This window comes from Zonotrichia leucophrys, chromosome 14 (genome assembly GCF_028769735.1).
Source record: "Zonotrichia leucophrys gambelii isolate GWCS_2022_RI chromosome 14, RI_Zleu_2.0, whole genome shotgun sequence".
Lineage (NCBI taxonomy): Eukaryota > Metazoa > Chordata > Aves > Passeriformes > Passerellidae > Zonotrichia > Zonotrichia leucophrys.
In genome coordinates, this window is record NC_088184.1 from 9285233 (window position 1) to 9303981 (window position 18749).

Here is an 18749-nt window from a genome sequence, read left to right on the forward strand (position 1 = left end):
AGGCATGGAAAGGAGAGTCTTGATCCCAAGCCAAATAAAAATAGACCAAAAAGGCATTCTAGCCCATCTAGCTATTGGAGAGAGAAAAAAACCCCAATCAATCTTCAGTGGAAAACTGTCTAAAGCTCTCAAGTCAAAAACCTTCCTCAAGGGGGTATAACATCAGTGAAAATGAACTGCACACAACAATGCTCTGGCAATGTTCTGTCGTTGCTCTGGTTTTGCTGATTTCCCAGGATAGGCAAGGTTGGATGTGATCAGTGCTTGTTCAGACGAGGTTCCAGGTAAAACCCAGGATCCCAGAGGGGTCTGGCTGCCAGTGCCACCCTGCTCATGACACGAAGGGGCTGGACCCGCCACCAAACCCGCTCTGAGGGCTGGGCCCGGCTCTGTGAGGGCCCCTCACCATCAATGTTCGGGCTCAGCCATCAGACCCGCTCTGAGGGCCGGCCCCGCTCTCTGAGGACTCCTCACCAGCGAGGCTCGGCCCGCGCCGCTCTGCGCACGCGCGCCTGACAGGGCGGTGCCGAGCACGTGCGCCAACACCGCCGAGGCGGCCTCCGCCCTCCCGCCGGCCCGGGGCGGGGACGGAGGAGGAGCCCGGCTGAGGGGCCCGACCGAGCTGCCGCCCGCCCGCCCTGTCTGGGCCCGCTCCGGTTCGAACGCAGCGCGGCCCCGCCCGGCCATTGGCGAGGGAGAGGGAGGGAGTGCGCGCCAGGCCCCGGCGTGTCTCAGCGAAGGCGTCCGGGCGGGCCCCGCTGCCGCGGCGGCGCGTTCCGCCCGGAGCGTGTGCACGGGCCCCGAGCGGAGCCGCCGCTGCCATGGAGCGGGGGGGCGGCGGCGGCGCGCGGGGCTGATCGCGCCCCTTCCCCATGAGACTGTGGCTGTGCTGGCTGGGCTGCTACACCCTGCTCCTGTGGGTGCTCAGGAGGACGATGTGGGCTGGCCCGGCCCGGTACCTGCGGAGCCCTTTATCCAGGTCCCTCTACGTGAATATGATGGGCAGCCACCGCCAGCCAGCCCCGGACGCCAGGGAGAACCACCAGGTACAGCCGCGCTGCCCGCCCCTCCCTTCCCCTCCCTTCCCTCACGGGCTGGGCGGCGGGGGCGGCTCAGGGACCCCCGATCCCCGGGGAGCTCCGCCGGGCAGGGGCGGGGGATCCGGCGGGGGAGATCGGCGGGAGGAGCGGGGAGCCCGCTGCGGGCTGAGGGGGCAGCGGGCCGGGCAGCGCAGACAAAGAGAGGGAACTGCTCTGTCCTGCGGTGAGAAAGTTGCTCCCTGCGGAACGCGCCGCCGAGCGCTCCCGGCGCTGCGGGCTCGGGGGGCGCCGCGGGGAAGGCGCGGAGAGCCCGGCGGGGGAGCAGAGCCTGTCCCGGCACCCGGAGCGGGCGGGTCGGGGCCGGAGCTGCTCCCGGGAGAGCGGCACCCCGGGTTCTTGACCTGCGCCCCTGGTTCTGGATGGGCACCCCGGGTTCTGGATGTGCACCCCGGTTTTTTCAATGCACACACAGATCTTTGTCCGGTGAGCCCTGTGAGAGCGCTCCAGGGAAGTTTGCAGGTGCTGCTGACGGGGGTGGGTTTGTAATCACAGAGGTGTTTGTAATTAGCACCGGTGCGTCTAGAGGAAAACAAAAAAAAGTGGGAAGCTGAGACTCCCACAGAGGCCTTGGAGCAGTAGGGGGTGGCAGACTGGGAATGAGTTGTTGCAGTGTGATCCGACTGCGATAAAAGGTTAGAGCTGTGTTAGGGCAGTGTGCCCACATGGGTCGGTACCTTGTGGAGAAGTTAGGGGCCGTGCCCTTGCAGTGCAATGGTTACATGATAGATTTCATTTGGAATACCTTCAGATCCGCACTATATTCTGGCGAAATGCTGCTGAAAATCTGACAGGAGTTAGAAGGGCTAATAAAAAGTCTTAGTGCAGAAGGAGGCTGGCAGCTTAATCTAGGTTAAATATGCAGAACCAAGCTAACGAAGATGTAGTATAAGCGCTTGAGGACTGCTGTACAAAGGGAGACCATAATTCTTCCTGCTGATCCATTTCTGCAGCCTTCCTACTGCTCTGGGTGGGCATCCAGAACCTTGTTGGGTGGATGCATCCCTGCAATTTAGTGCTTGTGGTCTGCTGTTGGGATTATTCAGGACATAAGTACAAAGAGAAGCAGAATTCAGGTTTACAGGAAGAACTTCCTTCTGGTGAACAAAGAAAATCTGGAAGTCTTTTGTGTTGTTAAAAGCTGTAGTAGAAAGACAAGTCAGGGAAATGTATTGTGGAGGTGCCTGTGTCATTCACAGGTAGATGGTCTGCAGTGGATAATCTTCATCTCTGTTTTATTTGATCTAGATTTTAAATGCAGGTATTGATTATTTAGTACATTCAGTAAGATTCATGGTTACTGAGTTTGTGGGGTAAGCAAGGGTTGGATGTTCAGACTGCTGGTACTTTGACTCTGTGGTTTTACTGACTTAACTAGTTTTATGTAAATTATTTAAAAGACTTTTTCATCCTTTTACTAATATTAGGCAAGAATTGCAATGTTTGTAATTTTTGCTATAACAAAGGTCTTAGTACAACAATCTGAAAATGCATAAGAGATTGACCCACACTTTGTCACGTAACTAGTGGCCTTTCCTAGGTTGTATGTGTAGGAAAACAAAAGCAGTTTCTGTTCTGAGGAAAAAGTTCTGGAATTAAGCTTCTTTTCACCTTTTTTTTTAAATTTGAAATTTAGATTGGGGTTTTTGGGAGGTTTTTTTTTTCTCTTATAATGTGTCAGAATTTCTGTTATTCATCAGTGTTATACAGGTAGTTGTCAATAACCTTATTGGCAAGATTAACCATGAGAGATCATTGAATCATTAAGGTTGAAAAAGAGTTCTAAGATCATCAAGTCCAACCTTTGACCAAATACCACCATACCCACTAAACCATATTGGGAAGAAGAAATTGGAGATCTGTGAACAACACCCAGTTTTTGGAAACAAGCTTCTGTTAGTTGTCACCATCATCCTTCTGCCAGTGGTTGTGTCAATATTTAGAAGTCTTAAAGACAAGGATTGCAGGACTGTTGTTTTTCAGTGGAGCTGCAGGTGAGAGTTCAGTGCAGAGCCCTGAGGTGGATGAGCTCAGGTGTGGTCATGCTGCTTATGGAACAAAGCCTCTGTTTCCCAAGGCTTTGTGAAGGTTTTCTTCTGGGTTGAACCTGGCAACACATTGCAAAAGGCAAATCACCTGAGCCACGCCAAACCTGCCTTGAGAGTGGAGCTGACACATCCCAGCCTGCTCCTCAGCTCCTTGGGATCTTTTGCCTCTGCCACACTCTTGGAATTGGCTTCTGAACGAATGGACCAAGTACACAAGCTGCTGCTTTGGTGGTTTTTCAGGAGCCACTAAGGATTCCTTTTGGGAATCACTGGCCTATCCTGATTTATTTAACAAGTGCTGAGCTGCAGTGAGAAGAGACCTGAACTGGTGAATCAGCAGTTTTGGGGATCCCTGTGCCAGGCTCAGAATCTGGGTTTCAGAGGAAAGGATCACTCACTCGTTCTGCCCAGCAGTGTGTTTGAAAGTGCAGACCAGAGCCTGATTCTGCCAGAAATGCAGGAGGTTTGCAAACCTCAGCAGGCACGTTTGCTGCTCAGCTGAGGGGCCTTGGGGTCTCCCCTCTCTGCTGTGGGCCAGTGTTTGATGGAGCCCCTGTCGTGAATGTGGCACAGGGGCTCCCCTCTGCTGCTGGCACTGCACACACTGCAGTGACAATCCTGTCCCAGTGCAGTGATGATTCCAAGTTCCACTGTGTCAGTGCTGTGTAAACCTGCCTGCAGTGTCTGTTCCACTCCCAACAAGGCAAACAAACGTGATGGGATCAGGGTTTGAGCACAAGTGTGTTAAATCTTTGGGGAGTTACCCCAGCTGACAGTTTCTGTCCTTCCATGTGCATGTTTTACAAGGTTCTGCTAAAACTCTACATCTCACTTTAGGATACTTAAAGCTCCCTATCTGCACAATGAGCACATGCAGCCAGATTAAGGAACATTAAGGAAGATTTAAGAGAGAGATGAGAGCGTGTTGGCTGTAGAGAATAATTCTTAATGGTAGAATGTAGACACAATGGCTTTTTATGAGGACTGGCACCAACTCCATGTAAATGTAGGAGAGTGAAAAATAATAGTGATATTCTTCATTAGAAAGAAATTTGAATTTTTTTAATACTTTTGCCTATGTTGGCTTTCTAGGGAATTTTCCTTGTAGATCTCTTCCAAGTACAGGGTAGTAATTAAGACAAAATTAAAACCACTGTTTCTTAGCAAGCAATCAGTCCTCGCTTTGTTACAATTCTAAGTTAATTTAACCCTGAAGTTTGTTGGAAAGACTGTAGGAAAAGCTGAATTTTTGCATTTATGAAAATTGGTAATAATTTTGTATGTATTAATTTTGACTGCTTCTGGGCTTACATTGCTGAACTTTTAAAATGATCCTTTATCTCTTTCTCTAGTGGTATGTCTGCAACACTGAACAGTTGTCTGAATCCCTTCAGCCTATTTTTGTCCAGAGTTACCTTGACCAAGGAACACAGATCTTCTTAAACAACAGCATTGAGAAGTCAGGCTGGCTGTTTATCCAGCTCTACCACTCTTTTGTGTCCTCTATTTTTAGCCTTTTTATGTCTAGAACATCTATCAATGGGTAAGTGAAAAGTCAATCTTGGGTAAGCTAAATACAGTTTGGATTTAGAGTTTTCAAGTGTTCAGCCCTACCCCTTGATCTGCCAGCTTTTCAAAATGTGAAATTTCCTTTTGCTGCTGTGTCAGATGTGAAACACCCTCTTGTGTTCATCATTCCCAGCCCTCTTAGTGGTGAACACCATTTCCAGTATGGGGGGACATAGGAGGTAATACAATTAATACAAGGCAGTCGGAGGATTCTGATTGCATTTTATAACAATTACTTGTGTTAATTTTCTCCTAAGAGAGTGTTCTTTGTGTCTCTTCCCTCAGCTTTCTTCCCCCCTCCCACCTTGCCCTTTCCCTGCTGCCATTTTTATCAGTTACTGTTGTGATTGTGCTGGTGGCTGTACCCAGACTGTTCTGTATTATTGTACCTAAAACTCTTCCTGCTGGAGAGTGTTTGCTGTCCATGGCAAATCATGGCACATTTCTAAGCACTGCAAAGCTGGCCAAGTGCTGTGCCTGGTAACACAAATGTGGAATATTGTCCTTTCCCTAAAAGAAATTCCACCTCAATTTGTGTGCAAGCTGCCCTGGAACAGGTGACTTCTGATGGATCATGTTTGGCTTATGAACCATCAGCAAAGCAGGAAAACATAAGCTGATAAAACAGCATTCTTCTGTTATTTATTTATTTATTTATTTCTTCTTTATTGCACCAGTTGCAGGGGAGTTTGGCTGTTCATGGGTGCTTTAGTATTTTTTTCAAACAAGGCAGGGCTCTTTTTTGCTCACCTTACCCCCTTCAGACACATTTAACAGCTTATCAGCTTTGACCTTATGAAAAATGTATTTTGTTACATTTAGCCAATTCTCCAGTATCCCCACCTCTGCACCTGCTACATACTTCTGCACAGTCTGATACAAAATAGGAGCTGTCTACTGGGGTTAGAAAAATAGTCTTTTTCCTTATTTTCTACTCAGATGACTTTATGAGCTTCCCTGTGGTGTTCTTAGTTATGTGTAGCTTTATATAAAGGTTCCTTTGGTCTCTTCTTCCTTTCTCTTCCATTTTTTTTCAAAGGCTCTTCAGGGCTTTGAATAACACCTCATAATGCTGTTAGGAATAATAGCTATGAGCCAATTATACAGTGTGGACTGACACATGTGTGCTGCAAGGGGGCTCTACTTAAATTGGATGTAGTGTGTTTATTTTTATACATTTGATATCCTGCTTAGTTTCTTCTCTATGACTTTGTATACTCTGTCCTTTTTGTTTCTTTCGGTTTTAGTATTCAGTCTTTCCTAGGCCAGCTCCTTTTCACATTTTTTATTCTTTGAGTCTTTTTGTCTCTGTTTATGTTTTTTCCTGTTTGCTTTTTTTCCTTGCTCATTGTCTTTAAGTTTAACCTGCTATCCAACAGGAGTTTAAAGAATAGTATTTATCTACCTGCAGTCTATTAGTGACCAGTTCTTCTCCCTCTGCCTGCTCTTGTAACTGTTTCATCATTGAATTCTGCTGTGACAGCTGGAACGTGTCACTGTGTAGTCTTCAAACAGTTATGGGCGGGTATGGCATCGACTTGATCCATAAGGAATCCAACTGTCTCCTCTACCCAATTCCTTAATGAGTTGTCTATTTTCTGTTCCACAGCTTTTCATGTTGAATGCAGGATCTGCAGACAGCAGCAAAAGCCATTGTAACACAGAATTTTAAAAATCTCTTTTGCCCCTCCAGCAGCGTTACCCCCATGCTTTCTTTAAATCTGTTTTCTGTCTTCCCTCCTCATTCCACATCCTATTCCTCATTCATTGTGCATACTTCTGTGTCTGCAGCCATTTTATTTCCTCTGTTATTTCATCCTGTTGGGTTTTTTTAAGGTAGGTAGCAGAGATTCAAATCTGCAGACGTGACAAATAAGGTTCAGTCTTTATCTTTCCTACTCTTTCTCTTCTCCCTTTTTTTTTTTATAATGCAATCATTTTCTTGAGCTGCACCCCATGAGCTCTTCCTTACCTAATCAAATTCCTTCTGGAGTCTTAACCACTGTAACTGCATGTGGCTCTGTGTTTGATCTCTTACAAATGCAAGGCAAGTTGAACTGGATTTAAAATTTATCTGAGCAGTGACCTTGTCTACTATTATGTATGACTGGTTCCTGCCAAAGCACATTCTAAATTTCTTCACTGCCTGTCCATTAAAGTTTGTACAAAATTGATAATTTCTTGTTTTACATTTTAGGCTGCTGGGAAGAGGCTCAATGTTTGTGTTTTCCCCAGAACAATTTCAAAGACTGCTTAAAATAAATCCTGAATGGAAATCCCACAGACTTCTTGATTTAGGGGCTGGAGATGGAGAAGTCACTAAAGTTATGAGTCCTCACTTTGAAGAAATCTATGCCACTGAATTGTCTGAAACAATGATATGGCAGCTTCAGAAGAAGAAATACAGGTATTGACTGAATAATTCCTACATCCTTTATATCAGAAATTACAGCAAGCAATCTATTTGTAATTTAATGAATGTTCAGTATTTTCAGTCAATTCCTTTATTGTTTGATTGTTATGCAAAAGGTTAGCCTGTACAAAAGCAGAAAACCAAACACATGTGATGATCCCTCTTAGCAGTGTGGTTTTTGTCTCCTTTATTACCTGATGTTTATCAGACAGTGTAAAGGTTCATAGGGCTGGACATGCAGCCATGCTGATCATTGATTTAGTTTCCTTTTCCAAAAGAGCAGAAGGATCAGGTCTGTCTCTTCTCTAAATGGTTGACCTTACCTGCACTACCAGCACGTCCACAGGGAATTTTTCTCTTCAGTAGTTGTGTCTGAAATCAGCTTGTTTTTATTTAACAGATTGTATCTCTTTTTCCTTTCCCAGGGTGCTTGGTGTGAATGAATGGCAGAACACAGGATTTCAGTATGATGTTATCAGCTGTCTGAATTTGCTGGATCGCTGTGATCAACCACTGACTGTATTAAAGGACATTAGGAGTGTACTGGAGCCAACCAGAGGCAGAGTCATCCTAGCACTGGTTCTGCCTTTTCACCCCTATGTGGAAAATGGTAAGTGCACAGATTAACAGCTCTTTAGGCAGGTAAAGAAAACATTTGTAGGATCTAGTATCCTCAGATTAAGTGTTTCATTAAAGACATGTTTGTATTTGATTTTTTACTAATAACGAGTAGAGGGCATGTTCAGAAGTATGAAATCATAGGTAAACAGGCCACTGGATGTAAGCTGTTTTTTTAACTCCACAGAATACATTGTTGACACCAACAAAAAGCTCAAATATTGAAGTCACAGATCCTGTTTTGCAAGTTAGCACATTTCAGCTGTGTTGGAGCAACTTGGGAAAACTGGTCCCTGCTTAGGGCCCTTTACCCCAGCTCTCTAGTGACCAGTTGAGCAAAACCCCCAGAACTGTCTAATGCTGAGTAGAGCCTTTCAGGTCAAGCTGTTGCAAGTGTTCCAGATGAATCCCACCTGAAAATCCATAGAAGGATAACTTTCACTTTCCAGCATGAGGTCTCAAAGTAAAATATGGACCCCTACAAATACAAAGTATCAACCACTATTAATATTGTATGAATTTACATTGTACTAATAACGGGAATAAAAAAGTAAAATTAAGTGCCAAAATTATTTACCCTACTTGGAATTTAAAGAAATATATGAGATTTTCAGATGAATCTGTCCTTATGACTAAACTTTTAAAGAGACTAGGAACCTCTTTACATGCCTGTGATTGTGGATTCAGGTTGAAGCACCCTGAAGGTGGTTTGAATTCCAGGAGGCTGATGTTCATCAGGCATTGTTCTGGTTCTCCTTGAGTGTTAAGACTTGTCTGTGGGGAGGCATGGATGCCCAGAAAATACAGAACTAATCATGTTCTGGCAATCACAAATGCATCAAACTGAAGGGAGAAAAATAAGCATAAGAAGGAATGCCATCAGGTGAAGAATTACTTATAATACAGTATTTGAGCTTGCAATTTTGTAACTATTTTGAAAAGTAGAGTCTTAAATTAGATTTGGTGTTTGACTTTGGCATCTGTAAAGTATTTCAAGCATATTTGGTTACAACTTGTTGTTCCTATATATGGAACAATATGGCTTCTCCTTGTAGAAATCCTTTGCCACTATTTGCCACAATTATGGATATGGGCCCATATAAACTGTTAACAGTGCAGGTTAGCACACACAAAAGTTACAGCTTTCCCACTAAAGATCAATTTAACTGTGGGCTAAAGAAGCAGACAATTAGCTGCCAGACTGTCTTCATGATGCAAAAACCATTTTAGAATTTCAGTATTTTCATTCAGCTGTTCTACATGATGCATTTTAAAAATAGATATGTACATATGTTTTATATATAACAAAATTATACTTGGAACATTCAAAGAGGAGAACATTCCACAGCTCAAGTAACTTCTTGTAGCAGCTCATTAAAACCAGCTTGGACCCATGTAGTGAAACTTTTTAATTTTGTAGGAGGAGAACAAATGGAAAAGTGTTGGGGCAGGTAAGGTGTTTGATCCAGTGATAATTCCATAGATTGAAGTGGAGAAATTACTTTAATCAAAATGAGATATATGGGTTATTACATGCAGTATAGTGGGCTGGCAATGGTGGAAGCTATGTGAATAACATAAATCCTGCTCTAAGAGAACAAAGCAAGGTGGAGAAGAAATTAAAATACAGATCTGTGCTCCCTGTTTGTGGAATGACAGTGACACCTAGAGTCCAGAGGAGCTCAGTCATAAATTCTCTCTGGGGCTTTCCAGTTTTATTTCAACATGCAGGACAGCCAGGAATGCAGTTACTGCAGGTGTCTCACCTGGCAAGAGATGCTGATGAATCATCAGGTATTAGACCAGTCACTAAGAACAAGTGTTACCACAACTTCATTTTTAATAGGTGTCTCACAGAGTCATATAAGAATCCTCTGTATTTCCTAATATAGACAGAAAAAATCATTATTGGATAATACATGACTGGTGTAAGTTTCTCTAGAATAAAATGTCATACCATACTTCAGAAGCAGTGAACACTGGGAGCCTGGGAGTGTGACATTTCCTTGTTGAGTGTGTTCATAGCCTTGTAATGAATTGACAGGGATGAGAAGGCAGAGGTGTGTATTCTGTCCTCCTGAAATACCATTAATTGAACTGGAAACACAGTAGTGTGTGAGATGGACCCTTGCTTTGTCTCAGTTGTCAGTTCTCATCTTGCAGAAGTGAGAAATGCCACTTCATTTGTTAAACAAAGCCTTGCTTTATGTAAATGATGATAAAAGCTGCAGCTGTTCTTTAGAATGGAAAATGCCTGATACCAGCAGGTACCTTGTAAAAGTGCTGATTTTGCAGATTGGCTAGGTAGTAACTGCTGGAAAAGGTACTTTAAAAGTACACTGGATAGTGTGGTTCTTTTTTGTGCTGTGTCCATGTTGAACAGGTCTGTAAAGGCAAGATGTGGTGCTCCAGGTGTTCCTGACTTGGGATGCTGGGGCTGGGAGATGGGGGTTGTCAGCCCAGCAGGTGAATTTTAGTATTGGAGGAGCAGTGTTTGCACAATGACAGTTACTTTCCTAAACAGGTTTGGAAGATGCTCCCATCCCAAATGAGCTTTTCCAGGATAGTGTTTATATTGTCAGTGTTTTCTGCTTGCCTGTCTAATACACAGGTTTTGCTGTGTTTAAACTCTTCTAAGGCTCATTTACTGTTGGTCTGTAAATGTTACATCAATAACTACCCCATTAACATGAGCAAATCCAGAATTTCACCCACGAAACGAGTTTATTTTCTGTTGCTGTCAATTGTCAAACATCTTTCACATCCTGTTTCGTGTAACAGGAATACATAAAAGTTTATATAAACAGAAAAAAAAAAGAATTAAATCTAAAGTAAAAATAAAGCATCAGCAGTTGTCTTACAAAGATGAAGTCTTTTCTCAGGGTTCTTGGAAATGAAAAATGGAATATGTAACACAGATGTAAGGTACAATGAACTTGGTTTTGGTGATCTGTTTAGAAAATACTCCTGAAGAACACTGCCCTGCAAGGTTTTCTCCTCTTCCTTTGAAGCAAAGAAGTCTGTGAAGAAGCTTGACTTCCTCACCTGCTCCTTTGCATGCAGGAGAAGTGTTGAACAAATCTGAAGTGCTGCACGTGCTCATCTGTTCTGATAAACAGTGTCATCTTCCAAATCCTCCTAGGGACAGAAGTGTTTTGTTATTGAGCTGTTTTGTTTTTTTTTTTTTTTAATAAAGGCAGAATTTCTTTTTTGAGGCAAGCTCCATCCCTTTAGTGTTTCAGTAAAATCCTTTCTCCCCTCTTGTCCAGTTGTTTTTGTCCATGTGGTATCTACAGTCTTCAGAACATGTTTCTTACCCTGTTGGCTTTTCCTAATCTCCAGGGGGCACGGGGGCAGTAAAACACAGCCCATATTTTCATATCTGGTGGTCAAACCAAGGACCAGGCCATGTCAGCAGGGACTGGAAGGCTTTAAAGGGATAATTACACAGGAAAGTGATTGGAGCTGTATGGAAATAAATGAGGTGAAATGTATATAGGAGAAGTGCTTGACTTTGGTCTGTGTGTCATTTGGTTCCTCCTTGCATCTCTGAATGATCTCTGTGCTCAGAATAGGAAAGAATTAACATTGTTTCTCAAGAGAAGCAAGATTTTGAAGCAATTTTCTTTGCTTGCAAATATGTGTGAGTTCTAAAGATGTGTAGTTTGGTTTTGTTTGTTGAGTTTTTTTTTTTAATAAGTTACATGATGTGTAAAATTATTGTCATATAAGACTTAATGGCTTAAATTTAGAATGCTGAAATAAGTTGTGTGGCTTTACCCAGTGATGCTGAATACTTAGTTTAGGCTCTGTGTGTTGGAGGAAGGGAAATACCTTTAAATACATCACAGAGCTTTTGCAATAGTTTTGTTATGTTTGTGTCCCCTGCTCTGGGTTAATGGAGCAAGAGGAGCTGAAGAAGCAGAACTTGAGTGCTTTGCAAACATAACCTCCTGACAGCTCCAGGCATTTTACCAAACAGAACCAGACCTCTTCTTGGCAAAATGCAAATTTATGGCAGTTCTAATTTTAAATGCACAAGCATACATTTAAAAAGGGGTGTGTGTACATTTATACATGTATAAATATATGTAATTGTATGCATCTGGCCATTTAGAATGCTTTATAATGTCCTTGACTGTCACTCAGAATACGTTTTTTACATCTCTATCAACTTTAAAGGAAATAGATACAGTAAACTCCTAAAACCTTCTGGTTTCCTTTTTTCCCCATAAATTTAGGTATTGGTGGGTGGGTACTCACAGGCTGTTGTTGGTGTTGAGCATATCTCTGCTTTTGAAGCTCTTGAGCAATTGCTTGAAAAATTTTTCGGCCGCTATTTATTTTCTGCAAATAATTTAAAATATTTTAATTCAGTGCAACATTTTGAGTTGGAGAAAACATCCTTTTCTACCTTTCCTAAATTAGGTTTTTTACCTGGATATGTCTTTGGGATTGTTACTAAGTAGCATTTTAAAAACATGCAGTTTGGCAAACAAAGTTTTTTTTAAATTACATTATTATTACATTACTTAACATATACACCTTCTTTAATGGCTCTTTAAATGCATGGATTCTGATTTTCATACAAGGATATGTAGTGGTGGAGGTTGTTGTTGATTGATAGCAAAACCTGTTATTGTCAGAGGTTTGAACAAAATTTTCTTAAAACCTGAAGGAAACAGCGTGTTAGAGGTGGCCTTTACAGAGATTAACTTTACCATGCATCCAATGTGTTAAAAATAAATTACCTGATTTGTTAAAATTAGTTCAATATAAATTGATAACTAATTTTGTACAAATCTAAAGTGAAGCCTTAGCAGCTCAGATGTCTCTTTAATGGAATCATCAATTAATCACAAATTTGATGCCAAATATACTTCAAAAAGACAAGAAGAAGCTCTGACTCACAGACAAAGCAAATAACATGGTAACATACACAGTTCTCTGTTGTTTGGTCTTTCCCACTTTTCTTTTGGAGCTTTGGTTTTAACTGGAGGGAGGGAAAAAAGCAATTAAAATACAAGATGAGAAGTTAGCAGAGTAGTTAAAATTGTTGTCCTTTTGCAGTGTCAGTTTGTAGGTGAGTGTTCACTAGGTCAGCTTATACCATTGGAAAAAACAGAGATTTTCACATGTGAAGCCTTTTGCAGTTTCTGGTAGTAGATACTGCAAGTGTTTTTGCTTTGAGCATGGTGGGACCTGCTTGAAACACTACTTAATTCTCAAAAATAAACCAATGGCATCACAGATCCAGTTTTTCCCCTGAAGAAGGCTTGTTGAATTTTTCCCACTGTATTTTTCACTCTGTACCTTCACTTCTAAAGAAAAACAAAAATGAAAAAGCCAGTCCTGTCTTTATGCTCAGACAGTAATCACTACAGGAAGGAATCATTTTACCATATCATACCAGTAAGGACTGTGAAATCCTGATTCTCCTGTCAAAGTCTCATTATCATGTAGAGATTCCTGTTGTAGCTCTGTTTTTATCTAAACACAAATTTTGTTCTAGATTTAAAAAAAACCCCAACAATTACATAACTGTTAACCATGTGCATTTTAATGGGTTTGTTTCTGTAAGCATAAAAATATTTCCAAGTCTCTGATATTTTTAAATTTTACTAAGGTTTCCCTTCTGTACATGTATGAGGAGGTCAGTCTGCAGTAACTTTACTGCAGCTCATAAATACTTTTACATGAATTTAAATTATTATACTTTTACTGGAAATTTATACTCTCAGGATAATTTTAACTTCAGAATACCTTTTATTTTAGACACTTTACTGAAGAAAGTAAATGTGGTTCCTGTTGAGAGTCCAGGTATGTGCCACACAGGGGTTCACAGATGTGTGTGCAGCACATGGACTTCAACCAACCTCCTCTTTAAAACTTAACCATAATAGTTATGAAAGTTAGAAATGTGTTTGTATTCCCCTCATGGAGATGTTAAAACTGCATTGATTTACAAATGAACAAAACCAGAAAATCACTCTGAGCCTACCTTGTAGACCACAAAGGAAATGAGCACAGCAGAGCTGTACAGGAACAGTAAAGTTGAAGCAATGGTCATGGAGATGAGTTTTCCATGGCTGAGCTGCTTTCCTGATCCTTTATTAAAAATGAGTGTTAGAATAAAGGGCAGTTCTGATTCACTTAATTTTTTTAAGACTCTGCATTCCAACCCCCTTTCTCTGAGGAATTAAAAAACCATCTACCAGCAATATTTTTCTGGGTAATTTTCAGTCTAAATTCCTAAATGAGATAATTTTCCTTTTGTTCATTCATATGTTTGCAAGGGCAATGGAGACCTGTTAGTTTTGATTATAAACCTTTCCTATAGGGGTAGAAAGAGAATGGCATCCAGTGTTCTGTTCCTGTAAAGGTATATCTGAATAAAACTCATAGACTTCTGTTCAGAAATGGAATTAGAGAAAGGAAGGAATATAAAGAAAGTAATAATCCAACTGAGTGTTTCTGGTTTTTTTTTCTTTTTCTGTTTTAGGCATGTAAAACTGAAATGTTACTAAAGTTTCATCACTGTCTTAACTAGAGGCAAGTGATAGAAAGGTTTGGAGCATTTTTCTCAGGCTGCCAGTGTGAATCCCCAGGTCTGAGGCCCTGCACTCTCTTGGCAACTTCTACTAAATGTTGGTTTCTCTACTTCCCATTTTCTAGTAGATACTTCTTTCTGACAGCCACAAAAGTCTTTCTGTAAGAGGATGTAAAGTGTGGTTTGACAGCAATAAGTGCAAAACTTCTTTCTTTTGTAGAACTCTAGAGTCATCTTTATCATATGACAGAACAGCCTAATTAGCAAACGAGGTTGAGATGCTTATTTGTGGAATCCCTCTGGCTTTACTTATAACATCTTAATATAGCCATACTACTCCTAATGGGTTTGTTGGTATTTCCATCTTAAATGTCATTCTTGAAAGTATAAAGAGAGTATTTAGAAGAGATAATTTATTTCTTCTAAGATGCTTCATTAAAAAGGAATAATCAACTGACCTGTTACTGTTAGTACTGTTCCATCTCCTGTTTGTTTCGAAAGGGGTGATGAGTCTGAAAATGCTATTCCACAGATATAAACAGCGCTGTCATCTTCAGCCAGATCTTTGATCTGAAGTAAGATGTTATTTCCTGCTGAATGTACTTTATACTTCTGATGATCTGTGCAGTCAGGAGTACACAAACCCTGATGTGTGTTAGTTAAAAAGCGAAACCACAGAACTTCAGGTTGGGGTGAGGAGCATCCAGAGGCAGAGAAGGAGCAGGGCAGGGACACGTTCATGGAGGAGTCAGCCTGCTGAAACCTGGGCTGGGCCACAGTGACGCGGCACTGACCTGCAACACCTGCTGGGAGGGAACAGTTGGTGATGGCAGGGACAGCTAGAAAGCCAGGTACAGTCTGAAAAGGAAAAACAACTGCTTTTGGTTCATTCAGGGAAAGGTGGGCAGAAAGGAAGAAAACAACTGTGTTTCAAACTTGAAATGATTACAGTTGTTTTCAGCAAACTTTGTTTTTAGATAGTTCTACAGCTTGCACATGTGCTCATTTAACACTTTTATCTACAGGGTGAAGTGCTTGGCTTTCTATTTTTTGACAAAATAGGGAAGATTGATAGATCCAAAGCCATGTGCATGTCTGGTCTTCTCCTTTGGCACTGGAGAAGAGCAGAAGAATACTTTGTGCAGTTTCTAGGCTGTTTGTGGGGGTACTGGCCAGTGGGGTGGCTGTTGTGGGACATAGTGCAGTTGCTCAGGGGAGCAGTTCTGCAGGGCTTTCTCTCTCCTCCACTGTTCCTGGTCTGAGTCAAACCAGACAAGCTGAGGGCAGGCAGTGGAAATGTCATAAATCAAGACATTTATAATTTAGCAACTTCATAACATTGATTAGAATTCACAATAGTTCCTAGATATTCTTCCACTTCATCACATGTATTGACTCTAGGTTTCTAAGAATAATAGTGCTTGTTAGTCCTGACATTTAAAACTGTGTGCAGAGAAAACAAGAAGGTTAATCAGAGAAGAGCATTCTAATTAAGGAACTAAAATGTGTGGTTTAGTATTACTAGTCTGGAAGATTTTTTTTAAGTCTTTATTGAAATCCATGTGAATTCTGTGTTAATATATTTAATTTTATTCAAATAAATAGTGTAGTTATTTAAACTGTGGCATTGAGCTTATTGCAGTGAGAATAAAGGTAGTACCTAAATAACATCCTTTTCTGCTTGCCAGAAAATAAACTAGAAGATAAATAAACTGACATCTCTTAGTGTACTGCTGAGACACAATTTGTAAACCTGCCTATGGTGAACAATTAGCATTGTCTCTTCATCCTTTTTGTCACTAAATCAAATCAGATTCAGTGGCTGTGCCTTGTACAGGAATAAAGTGAAAGTGATTCTGTGTCAGGTCCATAGCAGAGCCATTCCACAGCAGCTACAGCAAGCTGAAGATTGTGAGTTGTGGGTGTACTTGCAGCCTGTGTGATGAAAGGCAGAGCCTGTGCTGCTGCAGCTGATCCCTTTCATTTCCACCTTCTCCAGGGGCTCTGGTGTCCTTGCAGGGCAGAACTCCATGGCCTCAGGTGCTGCCTGCTGGGCTTCCCAAACCCTCCACCCAAACAAACACAGTGCTCTGAAAGCAGGCTGCTGCTGGAGTGTTCCAGGTGACCCAGAAATTACAGGTTACAGCAGCGTTTCAGACTTTTTCTTCTCTTTTTCAGGGAAGAAAAAGGCATTTGCTAGCAGTTGTGTACCTTGGAAGTTACATGACAACAGCAGAAATTAACCAGATTTTCAACAAAACTTTTCACTGCTTTTCTTTTGTAGCCATGCTGCAAACCATAACCACAAAATTCTCAGTCTTGTTTAACTGCTGTTAAGTGAGAAAATGTAAGAAATTATTGGAAAGTCTTACCAGCACCATACAGGATCCAGTCAAACGCCAGCATTAGCACGTTTTTAAATTTGTTGAAAGATGCCATTTCTTGTATCTCTGTGGAAATGAATCTTCTTGAAGGAAGAGGAACTTAGGAAATGTTTGGATTTGCAGAACTGTCTTAATCACAAGATATAGAACTTCCTGTTTAGAAGGGTGTTTACTACTGCATTTAGCAAACTGGTTAAAGGTACAGACCAAACAGAAAGCTTTTGTTTGTTGTGGATGACATTACTTGGAAAATGAGTGAAGAACTTTAAATTTAGAATTCCTGAGAGTTGTACCTATAATCCTTCAGATTATTTCATTGGATATAACAAATAACAAGACATTTTCTAGCATGCTACTTAATCAGCTTCTTAATTGTATGTGACCCCAAGCAGCCTTTAGCAGATCAGCTGGTAGGTGGCCACTGAAGGCACAAAGTAGCCATCCACTGTAATGGGGTGAAAGCTTCACAGCAAATCATAGTTTTCAACTTGCTGGCTCTAATTACTGTAATTTCCTCTGTGCCTGTCTGCTGGACACCAAACTCACTAATGGCAGTTACCTTTTAGCCATTCCTGGCACTTCCAGTTTAAAAATGTAACAAAAGATAACCTTAAAGAAGCTGCTTTTGAACAGCAGGGATAAACTGGAACTGATCTTGCAACAGGTCTGTGAGTGGTGTGGCAACCTCCTGTGTGGAGTGGAATGAAACATAATTAGTGTAATTATGCTTTCTGTAGGAAAATGCTGCACACAATAAAGTTTTCTTTATAATTAAAACAAAGCTGTTCTGTTTTCTCAGTAGGTGGCAAGTGGGAAAAGCCCTCAGAAGTTTTGGAAATCAAAGGGCACACTTGGGAAGAGCAGGTGAACAGCCTGCCAGAAGTTTTCAGTAAAGCTGGTTTTGCCATCGAGGCTTTCACCAGACTGCCCTACCTCTGTGAAGGTGACATGTACAATGACTACTACGTGCTGGATGATGCTGTCTTTGTCCTCAAGCCAGTGTAGGCCTGGGTGAAGTAAAGCTCCACAATCTAACCCAAGAAGCAGCCTCTGAAAGAGGATTTTGATGTATGGTTACTTAAAGGGAGGGAATTTTGGGATTGCCATGCTAAATAAATACCATGTAAGAAATTTAAAGGCCAAAATAATAATGTATTTCTTTGTAGTGTGATTAGGGGGGGGAAGAAAAGGTTGTTTTTTAAATGGACTCCTCAGCTGAGTATTTCTTTTTTACCAGCTCTTAAACCAACATTGCAATCTGCAATCCAGCAGCAATGGGGAATATTTTTTTATAATTACCTGCAACAGGGATCATATCCAAACAAAAGCAATAGTCTTGATCATGGTGAAACTGACAGTGTGAACTGTTGTGAAAGAAATCAAGCAAAATCTGGCAATAAAGTTATCCATTCACTTCAAGCCTTGTTGAATAAAACTGTTGAAATGGATAATCTTCCATGCTAAGTTACTTTCTCTCTTACTGTCATTCTTCACGTTTTTAATCATGCTAATAAACTTTTTTGAGATGACTTTTGCATTAATTTTTGTGTTCATTTTTGTAACCATAGCCATGCTTGCCTGCAGCAACTGCTGTTTGTGTTGAGAATCAAGCTTTCAGTAGCAATACAACCTTGCATTTATTTCAACAGCATTTAATTATTCTTTAATGGGATAACAGTGCACAAAAAATGTATCACTTTTGGTTGGGTTTCCTTCATGTTCTTCCCTATCACAGCCTCATAAATCCTCATTGCTTTTGCATTTGCCATTTTCCAGCTAATGGGGTTATGGTAGAACTTGTCAAAACTGCACTTTAAGCTGATGGCTTTAAAAACAAACCCTCTAAGCAAGTTGTTGCCAAATGTTTTCAGCTTTAAAAAGTTGCAGGTGGTTTCTTGCAAATTTTCTGAGTCAAACTGCCTGTGAGGATCAGGCTGTAGGGGCTTGATAATTTTCATTTTAGCTAGCTTGAGACACTTTCCTTTCTTCAAAAACACTAAATTAATGCTATTTATTTTAACATGTCTTGTTTTAAAAACGGTTTAAGTGGATAAAGTGGCAGTTGGGATA

General features: G+C 41.3%; 2 protein-coding genes across 4 annotated transcripts; one reads left to right on the forward strand and one right to left on the reverse strand.

Annotated features, from left to right (window-relative positions):
• Nucleotides 1-600: 600 nt before the first annotated feature.
• METTL9 (methyltransferase 9, His-X-His N1(pi)-histidine) lies at nucleotides 601-18208 on the forward strand. 2 transcript variants are annotated; one of them, XM_064725829.1, is made up of 5 exons: nucleotides 601-1046; nucleotides 4498-4688; nucleotides 6912-7121; nucleotides 7553-7737; nucleotides 17482-18208. In XM_064725829.1, the coding sequence occupies exons 1-5, from the start codon at nucleotides 873-875 to the stop codon at nucleotides 17682-17684; spliced, it is 963 nt and encodes a 320-aa protein (XP_064581899.1). In that variant the 5' UTR covers nucleotides 601-872; the 3' UTR covers nucleotides 17685-18208. The 2 variants fall into 2 exon arrangements, with proteins under 2 accessions (XP_064581899.1, XP_064581898.1); XM_064725828.1 differs by having other exon boundaries at nucleotides 606-1046; nucleotides 17479-18208.
• IGSF6 (immunoglobulin superfamily member 6) lies at nucleotides 10451-16790 on the reverse strand. Of its 2 annotated transcripts, none has more exons than XM_064726160.1 (6): nucleotides 16668-16790; nucleotides 14754-15098; nucleotides 13747-13853; nucleotides 12685-12738; nucleotides 12009-12092; nucleotides 10451-10883 (listed from the first exon to the last, which is right to left on the reverse strand). In XM_064726160.1, exons 1-6 carry the CDS (start codon nucleotides 16732-16734, stop codon nucleotides 10845-10847), a joined length of 696 nt encoding a protein of 231 aa, XP_064582230.1. In that variant the 5' UTR covers nucleotides 16735-16790; the 3' UTR covers nucleotides 10451-10844. The 2 variants fall into 2 exon arrangements, with proteins under 2 accessions (XP_064582230.1, XP_064582229.1); XM_064726159.1 differs by having other exon boundaries at nucleotides 10453-10883; nucleotides 14754-15101; nucleotides 16668-16748.
• Nucleotides 18209-18749: the final 541 nt, after the last annotated feature.

Bases quoted from the DNA above. Each gene is read 5' to 3' on its own strand.
- METTL9 (XM_064725828.1), top strand. From the start codon at position 873: ATGAGACTGTGGCTGTGCTGGCTGGGCTGCTACACCCTGCTCCTGTGG. The intron at 4,689-6,911 runs GTAAGTGAAAAG...TTTACATTTTAG, and splicing joins TCTAGAACATCTATCAATGG to GCTGCTGGGAAGAGGCTCAA. The intron at 7,122-7,552 runs GTATTGACTGAA...TTCCTTTCCCAG, and splicing joins CTTCAGAAGAAGAAATACAG to GGTGCTTGGTGTGAATGAAT.
- IGSF6 (XM_064726159.1), bottom strand. From the start codon at position 16,734: ATGGCATCTTTCAACAAATTTAAAAACGTGCTAATGCTGGCGTTTGAC. The intron at 13,854-14,753 runs GTCAGTTGATTA...TTTTTAATAAAG, and splicing joins AACAGTACTAACAGTAACAG to GATCAGGAAAGCAGCTCAGC. The intron at 12,739-13,746 runs GTAGGCTCAGAG...CCCTCCCTCCAG, and splicing joins TTTCCTTTGTGGTCTACAAG to TTAAAACCAAAGCTCCAAAA.